General features: G+C 46.0%; 1 protein-coding gene across 6 annotated transcripts in view; it reads left to right on the forward strand.

Annotated features, from left to right (window-relative positions):
• Positions 1–18,009, forward strand: part of Fhod3 (formin homology 2 domain containing 3) — a 440,137-nt gene that overhangs the window by 363,727 nt on the left and 58,401 nt on the right. For all 6 annotated transcript variants that reach the window (NM_001415720.1, XM_087591989.1, NM_001415719.1 and 3 more), the window contains 3 exon segments: positions 294–428; positions 4,383–4,433; positions 10,078–10,289. In NM_001415720.1, the coding sequence (NP_001402649.1) occupies positions 294–428; positions 4,383–4,433; positions 10,078–10,289 (398 nt within the window).

The raw sequence follows: 18,009 nt of genomic DNA on the forward strand, positions 1-18,009 counted from the left end.
CTATGGCTCTCTTACCTTTACTTACTGAGGCAGGGTCTCTGAAAGAAACCCAAAGCTTGCAGCTCTGCTATGCTTTCTCTGGGGGCTTTCCTGTCTCTCCTTTCCTACACTGGAATTTGCGGGTAGGCTACCATACCAGAACTCATCATTTACCTGGGCTATTGGCATCTGAGCGCTCGCCTCCTTCACAGAGTGAGAGAGTTAACCACTGAGCCGTCTCCCCAGACTCCCGCTCCATGTTTGCATCCATGGGCCAGACCAGGCCACTAAACCGGGACTGGTTGTGTTTTCAGGTCATCGCCAAGTGGCCTTCTCACATCCTCCTTTAGACAGCACCAAGAGTCACTGGCAGCGGAGAGAGAGCGGAGGCGGCAAGAGAGAGAAGAAAGACTGCAGAGGATAGAACGGGAAGAAAGGAACAAATTCAAGTAAGGAGTCCTTTAAAGGCTACTTCAACTGTGATTTGAAACTTAAAGCGTTTGGCCTACAGCTTCCTAAGTGGGCCAGGAAACAGCTCGTCTGCTCGCCTTTCTGTTGTATCTCTAAAGAGGAGTGGGATTCTCCTGCAGCAGGCTGCTCGGACCTGCTCTGGCTTCCTGTAGCCATGTGGCAGGAAGCACAGACAGCGAAACACAATTAGGGCGCTGTGCATCCGAGGTTCACCGTTAGTTAAAGGACACAGCCCAATTGCCTCAGTGTAATTTGCCATTTGTCCCTGAAGGTCCTCATGCTTTATTTATAGCCTATTGGATGTCAGAAAGAAAATCTATTTTCTGACTTTCTGGTTTATTCTTTATCCCTGTAGCAACCACATAGCCATTCTATGTGTGTATTACATATGTACAAACATATGTGATAAACTTTATCTTATTTAATATCTATTGCTTTTTCCTGTAGAGGAACTTTTGTACCAGTTTCTCCCAGCCCTTTGTCCCTGGTCTCCTGCTCTCTGTCTGCCTCCATGGATGTTTCCAAGACATCGCCTATGGAAGGTTCCACGTCTTAGTGCCTCTGTCCCCACTGAGCCCAGTGTCCCTCTGTAGCCCCCTTTGCCAGTTTGCCTGCCTGTTCTCTCTCTATCTTCCAGGCCCTGCTCCTTACTGTCCCCTCCCTGGATTCCACCTGCCCTACTTTGCAGGATGCACAGCAGCAAGTCTTCCCTCACATGGCTGTTCCCTGCCCTTCTTTCCACCTCTGACTTTCCTTCCCCCACTTTTCTGCTTTCCACACACTTCCCTATCCTTACTCACAGGACCAACACTTTCCCTTCCTTCCATGTTTCTCCCCATCTCTGTCTGCTTCCCGTTTCTCAGCTTAGTTTCTTTGGCAAATGCTCTCAATGATGCTGTTATATCATCAGAGGACATAAGGCTGGACCAAGCAGTGATCATGTACAGATCCAGTAACTTCTGTCTCCCCAGAGGCCGGGAAGAGCATGTGTCATTGTAGAAATGACCCAGATAGGAGCAGAACTGGAAAGCCGCTGCAGTGTGCAGGCACCCTGAGTGTCCAGGTGGAGTGCTAAGCCTGGCTTTGCTGAGAAGAGGACAAATAGGTGGCATGAAGTAAACCAACATCGTTTCCTGCCACACTTGTGTGTTATACCATGAGCTGTCAGAATCCTACCAAGTGCTGCAAGCTTTCTGTGGTAGTTCCAGAATTTGTTTAGATTCCCTGGAACAAGTTAAATGCTTCCTGATTTGTGGGATCTGAGAAATCTCCTATTTTGCTACCAATTAGCAGCTGGGAATTTGCCTCAAAATATGCAGAAAATTTGGGGATGAAGTTTTACATCCAAAGTCTTATAGAAAATCACTAGGGTACATGTTTCTCTGCCTCAAGAGGAAACAAGACCACCAGCACCAGAGAGAGTGGGGGGTTATTAAGTGCTTTTTATGAACACATGAAAACCAACTTTAGCCCTTTGAACTTGTGTGTTAAGTCTGTCTGTGGTGGCATGGACTTGTTTGTAATCCCAGTGCCAGGGAGGCAGAGGCATGAGGGCCCCTGTGAGGATGCTCACTGGCCAGCCATCCTGGCTTTCGAAGGTGGGTTTTGACCCTGAGTCACTCTGTCTCAAAAGGCTGGGCACTGGCTGAGATGGGGCTAGAGAGACTGCTCAGTGCTCAAGAATACTTGGCTACTTAATGCGAGTACTTGATTTCAGATCCCAGCACTCATGTAAAAAAGCTAACTATAGAAGCTTGCAGGCCTGTAAACCCTGTGCAGTGGGAGGAAGGACGCTGGGAAAGACAAATCATTGCTGAGGTTTGCTAGACACCTGCCTAGTCCCAGGTTCAACACGAGACCCTATTTTAAAGGAATAAATTGGAGAGTGCTAAAGCAGGACACTCAACATCCTCTGCGGCCCTCTGTGTACACAGGCCCAAACATACCCACAAAACCAAACACACACACACACACACACACACACACACACACACACACACACACACACGGAGAGAGAGAGAGAGAGAGAGAGAGAGAGAGAGAGAGAGAGAGAGAGAGAGAACACAAGAACAAGGAACCCTGAGCCTCGCCCATCTTTGATTTTAGCAAGCGTACCTCCTAGCATAAAGAGCGAGCTCATCTTTGAGAACTACCTGGAGAGAGGACCACCACCCAGGTCCTAGAATGACTGCTGGGTGGGGCACTCTAGGCCTGATGTGGCACAGTAGAAACAGCTGAGAACTGGAGCTGATGCTGGAGCCAACATCGTCAGTTGCTTCAGAGCTCACAGGTGAACCCGATCTTGCTCGATTGTCTGCAACAACAAAACAAGAACGAGCGTCATTTACAGAACTTAATCCCCAGAATTTTGTTGATTTAAGATATACAGATGCAATGCAAAACAGCCTGTCACTAAGAGCTAGGGAGATTCCAAGAAGACAGATAAGAAGATAACTACAGAAGGGACTTGCATGGTGTCATTATCAGGCAGACTTTAAAGTAGCTGTTGTGGATGTGTTCCAAGAGTAAAGGCAAACACATCCCTGCTACAAGTTATCCTTGGAAACGGTTGATCTATGTGATAAACTGTATGAGAATTCATTCCTAACTTATTGCAGTAGAGTGTTCGAGTAGAGCTTTTTACTGGTAGGACCAGTAAGAGTTGAAACTACTGGGAAAGACAAGACTTTGTGAAGATCTAAAGAGAGGCCAAATAGAAATACACGTAAATGACACACGGAAAAAAATAATGAATCCATTGGATGAGTCCAGTAGCAGAATTGAGAGTGGAGGCAGTGAGCCCATTGGAAACAAAGTGAGAGAGAAAAAGCAGCCTTGGAATACACCCTGATCCCTGGTCTGTGTGTCACCGGAGCCCAGTGACATAGGAGGGCAGGCTGGGAATGTGTCCTGATATTTGAATCATGCTGTACTCTTGTTTACATGCACATAGACTGGGGACTGACTCCAGCGTCCTGTCTTCAGAGATGGTTTGTCACCAACTGCCATCTGCTATAGTTTCCATTGACTGTCACTTGTCATTTAAGAACACACAGAGAGCCGGGCAAAGTGACCCCTTATCCACAAAGAATGCTACTCGTTGGGACAGACTGACCAAAGGTGACAGTCACAGCAACTGCAGCTCCATATTTGAGAAAGTGAATGCCAAGAGAGTTAAATGGGGGGATTGGGAGTGGCAGTTGATAACCCCCTCACCCCCCAGGGCTGAGGTGGGGTATGGGGGTAGGGATTTCTCTGGCGCCCATATCTCAGTCTTGGTGAGTAAATCATTCACAAGCCTCATGCTTTTTGCCCAACATCTCAAAGTTATCTTCTGGCTTCAGATATTTGTGTGTGCAGTGTTAAGTTTCCTGTGTTTCTAGTGTGGAAGGCAGTGAGCTTGGATGTGTATGCATGGCACATCTGTGCACATCTGTGTCCTTGCCATGTTCACCCCAGTCTATACCTCCCTTAGTCTTCCTGGTGTTGCCTCATTATGCCCAGTTATTAATGCATCCTCAACCCAGTGTCGACAACCATGATGTCCAGACTCCAGGAAAACGGTCTCCTGAAAGGCAACGGACCAGCTAGTCTGAAACTTAGATTTGGAACCTCAGCAGCAGGACCAGAAAATTGAAGCCATTAAAGTTGAACAGTGTTGGACATATCATGGGTGTGATGAAAGCAAACGCATTAAGTAAGGCCTTGCAGTAGCCCTGGTGCAGAAACAGTGGCAAGTGCTGCTGTCTGAGTAAGTGCAGTGTTTCCATTTCTCCTTCCCATTTAGAAAAAAAAAATCCACATTTAGCATTCAACTATGACAGCTTTGCCTTTCCTAAGGGCTTCGCGATGTCCTTCTAGTAGTTAGTTTGTAATCTCATGAGCACTAACACTATTATTCTCTTTTTGCTTATTCTGTGCTTTTTCACCAGCCGGGAGTATCTAGACAAAAGGGAGGAGCAAAGGCAAGCGAGAGGAGAAAGGTAAGTGTCTGCTTTCTTCACTTGGTAACTGTGTCACATGACTTTGCACTGCTAACCAACCATGTAGAATTCCTCAATGGCATTAGCCTCACCTGAGGCACCTTGGCGTTGCATGACTGTCCTTAGTTTAGATTCCAAGAAAACTGGGTTCATGACAGGAACGACGATGGATAAAACAGGGATAGAGAGAGGCATAGGGAGGCTCCAGAACCTTCTCCAAATGAGCACGTTGTCATCCCCGTCTTCCATGTCACGTGTCCTAGTGTGCTCGCCATGGACGATTTTGTCATTGTCTGACACTTAGTGACGTAGGCACTAGGCACTAACTGCTCTGGAACTGTCCCTCCATAAGTAATCTGTAACCAACCCAAACACTGCGATGTCTCCACTACCCACACTTGAAACACCTCGTATCCGCACTCTGAACCTGGATTAGGTGTTCTTGCTATGTACATCCAGGTCACTAGATCCACAGTTGGTCAGTGTATAGCTGAGCGTACATGCCACGTTGGATACTGTCCCCAGTGTGCACAAGACCCTTGAGTTTTATAACGGGTCACTTCCTTCCCTCCTGAAATGCCCTCATATCCTACATCTTACCATTCCCAAGGAGCTGCAGTGTTTGTCATACACGGTGGGCACCTAGGAATAAGGTACAGAATACAGTGGGTACAGGTCACTGGCTGCCATGCCTGGGGGACTGAGCTTGATTCCTGGGACACATATCCTGTGCGTGATCTCTCTCTCTCTCTCTCTCTCTCTCTCTCTCTCTCTCTCTCTCTCTCTCTCTCTCTCTCTCTCATACACACACACACACACACACACACACACACACACACACACAGATAACAGCTTCACCATTACTCTCTTTTTAAAAGTTTGCTGTTTTTACGTGTATGGGTGTTTTTCCTTCATGTATATCTGTGCACCACATGCATGTCTGCTGCCCTTGGAGACTGGGAGAGGATGTCAGATCCCCTGAGACTGGGTTACAGTCTGTTGTGAGCTGCCACTTAGGGCCTGAAAATAGAACCTTGGTCCTCTAGAAGAACAGCCAGTGTTCTTAACTCCAGAATCATCTCTCCAGCCTTAGTCCATTAATTTAACTCCATTATAAAGTGTACAGCTCATATATTTGGTTTGTTATGGTTTGAGGTAAACAAAGGACACGAGGAAATTGGACACGAGGAAATTGGCAGACAAGTTTTTACCCCTTTTCCCATACAGCCTGCAGTTACTTACTCTGACACCAGATGGCGATATAGTATGGGGAGAGGGATGGGCTCAATTTCTGCCTTTTTGTACTGGAGCCTAGGGAGAGCCTAACCATTTCTGGCCTGTGCCAATATGATGTGGAATTGTGCTAATGTTTTAGACACCATCAGCTAAATAGATCAAGACAGTCTGAGTCAGGCAACAGTGGAGACTGTCTGTGCTCAATTAAAAAATTAGATGCTTAAGTCAGCCTCATGAATAAAACATTGGTTTATTTCCAACATTCTATTAGATTATTGTCATCCTAATAACCAGTGGTGGCCAGTAAATTCAGAGAGAGAGAGAGGTGCTGGCGAGAAACAAGAAACTTCTCGTCCTCTGATAAGTGACAGTCTCAGGCCATGGGAAGGCCTGGGCTCTTACTGAGGTGCTGTTGGGGTTTTGCCCAGAGTTAAGGAATTTCAAATTTTATGTTTCATTTTCTCCCCAGACTCTGTATTTTTGAGCTTCTGTCAATTGACTGTCAGGCTATGTCTACACAGGCAAGGCTCAGTGGCTCCTGTAGGTCTGTCAGGTGCCTTGTGAAGGTCAGAGCTGGCTTTGTAGACTCCACAGAGCTCTCTGGCCATCCCTGCTTGCGTGCAGGCTTTTGCCTGTCCTCATGTCGAGGAGAAGGTTGTCACTCCCCTTCTCCCATTCATGCTCTGCCCTTGGTGTCCTCTCCTCTTCCAGGGCAAAATAGCCCTCTACCCAGCAGGTGGTCATCTCAGCAGGTGCAAGAGTGAGCCCCCTGTGCCCCTGTTTAGCTTTTCCCCCACCCACACCCTACCTCTCAGCCCAGCAGACAGAGCCAGACACATCCCCATAGCTGTTTTCCTTGGTTTGGGTTTTCTAGTCTGAGCAAACGAGGGGTCACAGGAAGAAAGTAGAAGGGAAGGTTGGGGATGCACTGGAAAATCGGAAACTGTGAGTGATGGTGGTTCAGCAACCACAGGAAAGGATGCTGAGCCATCCTGGGAGGCCCAGGAGATGTCGAGGGGCTTGGATTCAATGTGAGAGAGATCTGGGTAGGAGGACAGGAGGAACAGTCACAGGGAAGTAGAGCTGGCTCATTCAGGGTGTGTCGGGTTCTACAGAGAGACTGAGCTGAAACTCTAGTTCTATCCTGGGTCCCCTCTGGATGTCAAGGTTCATTCCAAATGTTTATTTATTCCCCCACACCCCTACACTGAGAGCTGCATGAAAATGGGGTATTGTTCTTGTTTATTATTAATTCCTTAGTCCTTGGTCCTTAAGGCATGGTGGACACTCTACAAACGTTCAATAAACAAACAAAAGGATGAATGAGTAAACAAAGCTGGGGGGCTTAGCCAAGGAAAACGGGGAGTCCATGGAGGAGCAGAGGTGTCGATCCTTGGATCTGGGCTCCACAGACACGGATTAGTGCTTTGTGCAACCTCCTCATGGTCTTACGGTTGGTGTTGCTTCACAAGGCATCAGGGACATGTGACAGTCACCTTATGAGCTAGTGATTCCCCAGGCTGGATATGTTTGGACCCCTAAGTGTGTGGCTTTAGGAGTCATTGCCCAGGATGCAGGACGTCTGTCTGTCTGTCTGTCTGTCTGTCTCTCTCTCTCTCTGTGTGTGTAGGGGTGATCAAGCTGTGATCTTCCTCACCACTGTGAGCTGTGACTTTCATGTGTACTCGCCCACCACTCTCATCTGTCCCATCACTGCAGACAAACACTGCTGCTACTCTTCCAGGACAATAATGATTCTGACCACCATGCAGTCTGCCCCTGGTTTGAGGAGGCGCTGGAAAGGTGGCTCAGTGCTTTAAAGCACTTGTCGCTTTCACAGAGGACCCAGGCTTGGTTTCCAGCACCCACATGATGGTTCACAACCGTCTCCAACCCCAACTCCAGGGGACCTGACTTCTCTCTTCTGACCACAGCACCCAACCCCCACCTCAGATATCAGGAACACATGCAGTTCGTGTATATGCATACAGGCAAACCCTCATACACATAAAATAACTCTTAAAAAGATATTTTAGAGTGTGTATGTGGAAAGAAAAAGGAGTGTACATGTATAAAATATACTTATAATGTTCTTGGCCATTTTGGGCATTTAAACGCATGGTTCAGTAGTGTGAGGTGTATTCACATGGTTATACTACCAGAAGTCTCACTGTGTAAACTGAATCTGTGCCCTGATGATCAACGCTACTCTCCTCAGCTCTGCCCTTTTGTTGCTCTGTAAATAGCCTCTCTCCTTGGAACAATTCTACTTAAGTCTTTTGGCTCTTCCTCTGGGCCATAGATCTTTATTGGTGGCCTTTATGAAACCTGCATGCCCACAGGAGTAGTCTTTGTGACTGACAGTCTCTTAGAAGAGAAACTGATCTGAATCCACCGCTGGCAGCCTCTGACCGCCAACCTAGCTGCCCACAGAGTATGGTGTAGAAGACCAAGACTAGGGCTGAACCACGTAAAATGGGCTGGTAGGATCAAGTGTGGGGCAAGGTTGACGCTATCTGGGCTGCTGCTGCTGCTGCTGCTATTGCTATTGCTATTTAAGGCAGGTCGGCCTCCTGGCTGGAAATGAAATGTTCATGTACATCCCACTTACAGTTGACCATTTGGGCCATTTAAATGATCTCACTGGCTGGTGAGATGGGGTGTGTGCAACCCCAGGCTTCCTGGCTGCAGGCGGGTGGGCCTCTTCAGGCAGGAGGGCTTCTGGGCAGCGTTCTTCCTGCACACTTTGCCTGCTTCCCATCAGCAGACACAGGCAAGGCACTGAGGGAAAGAACAAAGGATGGTGCGCTCCCTGATCCCCCAAATCGTATTATCTGCTTGTTGAAAACAGACATACTCGTGTGAAGAGCTGACTAACTATGCCAGGCAGTAAATGTAAAACGCCTTCGGGGCTGAATGGGCTACACATCCGACATGAGTTCCCAGGCAAGGCTGGGATTGCTTGCACCTGTGTTGGTCCAAGCTGGTGGCACAAAGGAAGCAATGTGTGCTGGCATTGCCTGAGGGGCAGCTCGCATTTATGTGTGCTGGGGGGAAGGAGGAGGAAGAAGGTCGAAGGTGACGGAGGAGGCCGTACAGTCCTAAAGGGTGGGACAAGAAGTGCATGTTTCTGTGTGTGCACATGTGCACTTGTGGGCAGGTCACAGGTCAACCTCTAATGATGTTACGCTTGAGTCCACCTTGTTTTTGTGACAGTGTCCCCAATTGGACTGAGCTGCCCCAGTAGGCTAGGCTGGCCTCAGGGATCTGCTTGTCTCAGATTTCCCAGCCCTGAGATTACAAGACCATGGCACCATATCTGACTCTTACTCGTGGATCCCAGGGGTCAAGCTCAGCTCTTAGTACAGGCAAGGCGTGCACCTGACCAACTGAGCTGTCTCTTCAGCTGCGCTTACATGCTTCTTAGATATTAAGTTACTTGAAAGACTTTATGCGCTTTGTCATCCTGGTGAATGAGGAGTGTCTGGGTGGGGCTCCCGGTGGCTGGCAGAGGTGTTGTTTGCGAGGAAGCATTAAATCGATGGACACTGAGTGATGGATTTTGCATAAGCGGCTACACTGCCTGGGAAGACAGAGACCTGCCACAGCTTAACTCGCGCATTATTTCTGTGTGTCTACACAGAGGAGGCACATATTGCAAAGTTATTTTGGTCTGATCTATAAAATGCACTCTGAGGAAGATGATTGGTAGCTGTTCTTAATAAACATTGGGTTTCTGCCTGGCGGCAATGCAAAACAGATGTATCTTTGTTCTTTTAAACTGACTTTGATGAATAAACTGTATGTGACGTCAGGTCCAAGCTATTGGATGTCTGGGTCCTGCTCAGAAATATTTTAGAATATAAAAAAGTTTCCATGGACTATGCTGAGAGAACAAAGTGAATTCCAGTTGCATTGCTGTTAGCGTTGAAGCAGGTTCAGGAATTCTGAGAGGCTTCAGTCCAAGCAGCCCCCTTTCGGTATTTGGGGGCACTGATTCTCTCTGCCACACCAAGGAACCCTCCCACTTCACAGCTGTGAACTCCACAGGGGTTCAGTCGCCAGCTGTCCCTGCCAGAGCCTTTTTGCGGGCCATTATTTGCCAGTTTATTATTGTTATTATTATTTGTAGAAATGTGTCCTAAAGGGGGCATGGAGATTCTGCAGCGGTGAGCTGGGCTCTGGTTCTGTGTGATGTTGTCATTTGTCCTCACTTGCTTATGAATGATGCAGGGTTTTTAATCGCTAGCGTCTTGGCTTGGCCCGTGCTTCTGGCGGGCTGAGCCTCCAGTCCGCCCTGCGCGCATCAGGAAATCAGCTCACTCTGCAGGTGTTCCATCCATAAACAAGCGTCGGCCACGGGGCTCCTCTTTCTTTTTACGGAAACCCTTTGGAATTTAACTTTCAGATACAAATACTTGGAGCACTTGGCAGCCGAGGCGCACGAGAAGGAGCAGAGAAGCCGGAGCGCGAGCCGGGGCAGAGCTGACCTCTCCTTGGACCTGAGCTTGCCAGCAGCCCCTGCCTCACCTTCCCCATCAAGCCCGAGTCCTGACTCTGCTGACTCACAAGAGGCTCTCACGGTGCCCTCAACCCCACCCACCCTGCAGTACCCACAAGGTGAGTACTGGGCGAGCGGTGGGAAACCTGAACATCAACACCCAACAGGCTTCCTCAGGAGCTCAGCATCGCCAGCTGGCATGAAGACATCAGGACAGGTGAGCTTCTTGGGGTGACTGCAGCCTGTCCCGTCACTGGCACAGCAGAAGTGTTCAGAGCCACTTGGATAGAGTAAGGCTGATTTATCAAAGTCATCCACATGTGGTTATTGAAACATGAGAATACACAAAATTAGACTGAGACCGACACTCGTAAATATCAGGTATTTAGTACTTCCCGATTCGGATATATGTGGCTCTGTCCAATAAGGTAATTAATCCCTTTGGAATCTTCTTAGCCCAAGAATTGTCTTATTTTAAGTTGATAGGAATAAAATAAATGAAAGCAAAGAATAAAAATTAAAAGACAGTGACGATATCTGATAAATTTAAAAAAAAGAAAATTGTTTTCATGTAGTCTGTGTCTATGTGTGCATACACATGTGTACATGACTATGTCTACAAGTTTGTGTGAAGAGAAACAGGTTCTCCTTGGAGAAATTTTGGTTTCTCAGGTTTTCCAGGGCGGGGAGGATGGGAGTGGGGGTGGGGGAATAAAGCAGAGCAAAGCCCAGCAGTGTTTGCTGCAGCCTTGAACCCCAGCTGTCTTCCTGATTGCTCCGTGCAGCGCTTACTGGGAATCCTTTTACTTTCATGTTACCACCGAGCAGAACTCCCAGCCCAGGCGCTTGCACAATGTGCTCCTGGCTCCACCAGCTCTGCTGGGTTTCACTGAGCTATGGCTTGCAGCCTGATGCAGACAGCCAGGGGAAGGCAGTTGAGAGACTAAGCTTTCAACTCTGGGAGGGTTGGCTGACCATCACCCGCAGCATCCTCCAGGCAAGGCAGGACTCTGTGATCTCAGCAGGACTGGATACAATGGAGAGACTGTTTATCCAATTTTGGTTGGCTCTCCTAGCCTCAGGGTCCAGTGGGCAGAGGCAGGCGTCCCCCCTCCTAGCTTTGCATTGTAGTCTAGTTACTCCTGGTTCCTGACTCCATGGAAGATTATCCCAGGCAGATGGCCCAGTCACAGATGAGTAATTTCAGTCTGAAAACCCCAAGTCCGACTGTCAGAAGACAGGTCATTTTGTGGCAACTCTCTGTGTTTGGTATTTCCACAGGCAGGCAATATAAAAACTCACCTCTGGCAGAGCAGTGGCTCAATGCTTAACCTGGGGACTTTGAGCTCTAATGTGTGCCTCCAGCTGTTTAGAAAATGATACCGTAGGCCATGAAACATAGAATAGTCCCAATACCTGTAAATATTGTTTGTCCTCAGATTTTTAAATCACTCAATGTTTGCAGCAGAAAACAATTCCTCAAGGATTATGTCCAACTAGAGTTGAGCCTGAGACCATCCTACCTAGGAAAAAACCTGTATTTTAAGCCCCCAGAAGAGCACAGAAAATAAAACACATATACCCACCCCTATCAGACATATTTACACATATATGTACATATATCTATATAATATGTATATGTACATATATGTATGCATGTTTGTTATTTATATATGTGCTGCTATGTTAGTGATATACCTTAATCAATATGAGCTTTTTCCAGTAAGCTTTCAGAGTGAATGTCATTTTTCTATTTAGTGGGAGAGTAGCCACGTTTTACTAAAATGGAACTGGCGAGGTTTGAACGTGAAACACGAAGCCGGGATGAATACATACACCTGTACATAAGTAAAGCACCATGTGTGTTGTTGGCATTTCCCTGGAAGGATCAGTGGGTCTTTCAGGCTGTAGGTAGGTGTGTCTCCTACTGTGATTGACTGTAATCTGAACCATTGGGACCTCAATGCATTCTGACCCTCCTTGTCCTCAGAAATAAGGGTCTAGGGAGATAGCTCGGTCAATAAAGTGTTTGCTGTGCAAACGTAGTGAGCCTGAGTTTGGATCCCCCATGTGCATGAAAAGGTTAGATGTGATGGTTACGCCAGACCCCCAGCACTGGGAGAGGTAGAGACACAGGAGTTCTGGGAGCCGCCTGGCCAGCCAGCCCAGCCAAACGAGGAGTCCGTGTTTAGTGGAAGATCCTGCTTCAAAAATTAAGAGGGAAAAGTGATCGAGGAAGACACCCATCCTTGACTCCCTACACACATTTACACACTTACACACCAACTTGAACACATGATTATGCATACACTGGGATGATAACAGTCTAAAAGAGTTCCATAAGAAAGTGTTTATGAGAACTGTGGGAGTTCCTGCTGCTTGGGGGACTCTTCATGACAGACCTCCAAAGTAGAAGTGACAAAAATTACCCCCATTAATGTTTGAAACATCCTAGACCCTTCTATTATTAGTCTCCTCTTACTACCATGTCCCATTTTCAAATTTCCAAAATAATTTTTTGCCTATCTCTAATGTTTATAATATCCCAACATCTGGAGGAAGAAATATATATATGCATATATGTGTATATATATGTATGTATATGTGTATATATATGTATATGTGTGTGTGTGTGTGTATCTCCACACATCCTGATGTTTGTCCTGCATCAAACACCTGGCACTGTTGTGTCCCTCATGTGCCAAGGGTTGGCAGACTTTTTCATCCTTGGCCATTCCTGGAGCATAAGACCACAGTGTATTTAGTGGTTCCATCATACCCTGCCCCTTCCTTTCCCAGTGCTCCATTCCTGTTGAGTATCTGGTCATGTGTTTGGATAAGAGGGGAGGTGGTATCATCTGTAGTTCCCTGGGGATCCAATGCAAGGGAAGACTCCCGTTGGCCGTCACTGATGGGGCTGGGAGAAGAGTCCACAGATAGAGCTGTATCCCAGCAATTGAAGAGTCACAGTGGCCCATGCTTTGTGTTATTCTAGTTTATGTCATACCATCCATTTGCCTGCCCTCTCCCCAATATTTACACAAAGTCAGCATTTCAGGAATCATATTGATAAGAAAGGGAAAAACTAATATTTGTTACTAAAGTATGAATCGGTCAAGATGGTAGGTCACTTTGTGACTACTTTTACTGCATTTGATTTTAGCTGTTTGAATCAGGGTCTCATGTAGTACATGTAGATCTCAGGCTTCCCTAAGTAGCAAAGAATGGCCTTGAACTGCTGACCTTCTCGTCTCCACCTCAAGAGGCTGTGGTGTTCCTCGCCACATCCAGCCTAAAATTATTTGCTTGGATTCTGGAGAACTTTTCGAAGGGTGAGCACCAGTCCTGGTAGCATGGACCTGAAATCCCAAACACAGGGGAGGTAGAGGCACTAGTATCAAGAGTTCAAAGCTAGCCTTGGCAGCACACTCTGATCAAGGGCTGCATAAGGCCCTGTCTCAAAAATATAAAACAGAGGGGGGAGGGAGAGGGAGAGAGAAGGGAAAGCATTTGAATCTCTTCCCATTCCTCTTACAGAATACCCACTTGAGAAGGAAAGACCTGATGGCTAAATGCTAATACCATTATGTACCGTCCATCGAGTGAGCGCCTCAGTCAAAATCAACCTCAGCTAAATATGCTGTAACCTTTGTGTAAATGATGCCACTGCAACCCACTAGCAAGCCAGTGTGTGCTGGAATTATTTTTCCATCTGGCCCCTTTGCAGCTTGCAGCAGATGTGTGTCCCTAAACTGCCTAGTCTTTGTTGTCATGGTCTGGGTATTTTTCCTCTTATGTCAGTAGCAGACTCACATGAAGTGATGGCATCTATATGTGCGCCTACTGGCACAGCTGTCGCTGACGAAACCAGCTCCAGCTTGTGGTCAACATGGCGCAGCAACTCTCTTCATCCTCTGTTTGGATAGGTTGGTGTTTTCCTGAGACTTGAGGGCTCACAGCAGAGGATATGATAAGTTTATTCCCTAGTATTGTTCTGAAGAAATCCATACATGACTCTGGAATCACAGCTCTTCTTACCGAACAGAGTGAAGGATTCCCACTAGTATAAAATTCTCTGATAGGATTTTTGAAAAGTTTTACAGAAAATTAAAAGAATAATGTGTATGCCGTGAGTAAAAAGTCAGTATAGACAAGTGTGCTGCTTAAATTCAAGTGTCTACTTGATGACATCTGGCATCATCTATGGGATGGACCTTTTAGCTTCTCTTTGAGGGATCATCTGGATTAGGCTAAATTTAGTTATGGTGGGAAGATCCACCCACTGTGGGTGATTCTATTCTACAGCCTTTGGTCTTGAACTCAATAAAAGAAACAGAAAACTGGACCCTACCATTTGTTTCTTGCTGTGGTCTGACCGTGGATGCAGCATGTGGCCAGCGGCCTCAGGTCCTGCTACCATGATTTCCCTAACATGATGGGCTGTACACTTGAATCATGAACCAAACTAACCCTTCCTTCCTTAAGTTACCCCTTCAGGTATTTTGTCAGAGCAATGAGATAAGTAAGCATCACACAGAGTATTAATGACACAAGTAACTATCACACAAAGTGTTAATGACACAAGTAACTATCACACAAAGTATCAGTGACACAAGTGACTATCACACAAAGTGTTAATGACACAAGTAACTATCACACAAAGTGTTAATGACACAAGTAACTATCACACAAAGTTTCAATGAGACAAGTAACTATTATACAAAATATTGTCACCAAATGGGTCATATCCTTGGAATGCATTGGATGGAGACAAAGTAAAGAAAAAAAATGCTGCCCTGAGAGCCAGCTATTGGTGGTTGTCCCTGGGATGTGTCCTGGCTTGCTGGCCTTCCCTGGGGAGTGGGAAGCCTCCTTTCCCCAAATAGGCAGGGCCCTCCTGAGGCCAGATGGAAAGAAAGTACTGTTCTTAATGGAAGGAAGCTACTATTAACTGCTTCTAAGTGCTTTTTATCCACAAGCCTTACTAAGGCAATGTAATGAAGGCTAGGCTACCTTTGTTGTTTCCCATGTATGCCCGGAGATGAGACCTTAGAGAAAACTTGAACATGCTATATAAAATGTATGTCAAGAAAAGTATATTCAGTAGTAAGCTTTCTTTTACTATCTCTAATCAGACTTTAAGGTATTTCTGAAGGATTTATTGACTTGGGATATGAGACATGGGTAGTCCAATTGCATATTCACCTGGATGAATTTGTAGAAATTCTTGATGGTGGCTTACTGATACTTCTTTCTTGGATCCATGCATTTAAAGTCCTGGAATTAAGAACATTCCTCTAGCCTTTCATTTCTGGCATCTGGAAATAAAGTATAAGCATACAGTTCTGTCATGAAATGTTCAGTCCACTTAAATGAGTAATCATTTTTATAAATGATCTATCCAGCATCACGGCTATAGTCATCATTAGTATCGACTGTGTGTCATGGTCACCTTTGTTGTATGCTGCTTGAGTCTCCTTCAGGTTATAGGAACTGTTGTAGTTTACCTAATCCATGGGGCATGAGGTAGAAACATCTGGTGCCATTTCCACCTGGCCTAGCAGCTGTGGAACGGTGTCAGTCATCGCCTCATACTTGCTGGTTCATGAGCATGAAACTTTTGGATTCCTTCAGCCCAGTGTTTTATTAATTGACTAGAAACTTGATTCCTGTGGCTGTGGGACTGGGGCCTGTACTTCTCCTCATTCCTCACCTGCCTAAAGCAACTTGGTGCCATTTGGTTCCTTTGACCAAATCCATCAGGAGTTCCACTGAAGGCCAGGACTGTCTCCTCTGTGGTAGACGTCTACTGATAATCTTTACACCTACCTGGAGTTCACTGGAAAAGGCAACATTGTGCCTTAAAGAGTTTGATAGTGGCTTGCAATTTTCTCTTGTGCCATATTTTTCTTTTGAAGGTTTATTTTTATTTTATGTGTGTGAATGTTCCATATGATATTATATGTGTATATTATGTGCATGCAGTACCTGAACAGGCTAGAAGAGGGTAGTGGGTTCTCTGAACTGGAGCTACAGACAGTTGTAAAATAGCATGTGGGTGCTGGGAATTGAACTCAGGTCCTCTGCAAGAATGGCAAGTGCTCCTAACCATTGGACGGTCTCCCCAGGCCCTTCTTGTACCATTTTTTTTAGCACATTGAAGTTTTGAGTCTTTTGAGGTGGATAAAGAATAAACCTTAAGGAAAGAGAAAAGCATAAAATAACATTTGGAAAACTGCCTAAGTGGCCACTTTCTGATTAACCTGATGATCTCATAGAAACAGTTGTTAAGAACCGTGAATGCTTTGAGACTTCAATTCTACCTTTAATGGGCTGGGCTGCAGCAACTCCAGAGATGCTGGAAGAAAGCATGGAACTCTAGGGTCAGAGACGAGAACTTTCTGCTTACAGGGCCAGAGGTAGCCAGAGAACGTCCAAATGTGTGCTATTTTTCCCTGCCCTGGTTCCCATGGTAATGTGACCATGGACTAGTGATGCCTAGACATGTAAATGTGAGAAACTGAGGAAAGGAACTCTGAGCTTAGGGGCAGTAAGAAAGAATCCCTTCCCTCATCCCAGAGAGACACAGGATGGTGGACAATGAAATGAATCTTCTTAGTCGTGTGTACGTATTCTCTCTCTCTCTCTCTCTCTCTCTCTCTCTCTCTCTCTCTCTCTCTCTCTCTCATTTCTATCTTCAAGGACACTTCTCTATATATAGTCTTACAAAGTAATTCCAGAAGAAGGGCTCTTGGTGACTCTGCTTACCAGACTATAGAAACAAGGGGAACCCATAGGCAGTTGTTACCCAACACTAAAGGACAATGATTTTCTAACAAACTTTACTATGGATTTTATATCCTACAGTCTGCTTAGGGTAAGCAAAAAAGATCATGTTTTAAATAGCCATTCATTTGCTTGTTTTTGTTTAATAAAGAGAACATGAGGACCATGAGTCCCTCCTGAGTGCCTTTTATTCAAGGCTGGAACTCCATACTAATGATTTCAGGTCTAGTTAGGAGGTTCTATGAGCTGGGAGATTCTGTGAGTGAGGGTCTTCAGCCCTTTATCCAATGACCAAGACCTTGAAAGTAACAATAAATGATGACCTGAGGTTCTTCCTGGCATCCTTCCCTGGCTCAGGACCTTAGCAGCCACAATGCTATGCCCATCACTCCTACTTCTTGGGTACCCACTCCATATATACTGCACTGCATTTACACACAGTGATATAAAGGATGTAGTTTAGCCAAGTAAGCATGTGCTGGTTTTATAGGCCCTAAAATCCCGATTCTGTAAGACCACCCCTGGGATCAGGGACCCTACAGTGCATTTCGTTAAGCTTGAGACAAACATGAGTCTTTTAAGACTTTCTAAGTTGGAGCTTCTCTGGAAAACCCCATTAGATACACTAGAAGGTTCTCATAGCTTTCTTGATGCAACCTCTTTGATCTCCTCTACATCTTGTAGAGAATCTACAGAAGGAATGCACTGTTTGCTTCAGGGTCCTCTCCTTGCCTCACTATCTCCCCAATCATGTCTCATTTTTCTTGTAGCTACATTGCTGTCCTCTGTGTGGTAGGTTATTGCCCAACCCACTGTTTTCATCCTCCCCTTTCATCCAACCCTCCCATGCCCACTTCTGATGGTTACCTGCCTCTGAAAAATACGTATGTCTGTGTCTCTACCTTTGTCCTTTTGGGTCCTGAGGTTAAGTGTCTCCTCAGATGCTTCTTGTCATTAAATTCCTTAAGACACTAAGACTTGCCAGGCGCCTGTCTGAGGACATTCAGTGTAGAATTCATATGTATATGCTACCCAGATGTGTCAAACCTATTC

This window comes from Rattus norvegicus, chromosome 18 (assembly GCF_021556685.1).
Source record: "Rattus norvegicus strain SHRSP/BbbUtx chromosome 18, alternate assembly SHRSP_T2T, whole genome shotgun sequence".
Classification (NCBI taxonomy): domain Eukaryota; kingdom Metazoa; phylum Chordata; class Mammalia; order Rodentia; family Muridae; genus Rattus; species Rattus norvegicus.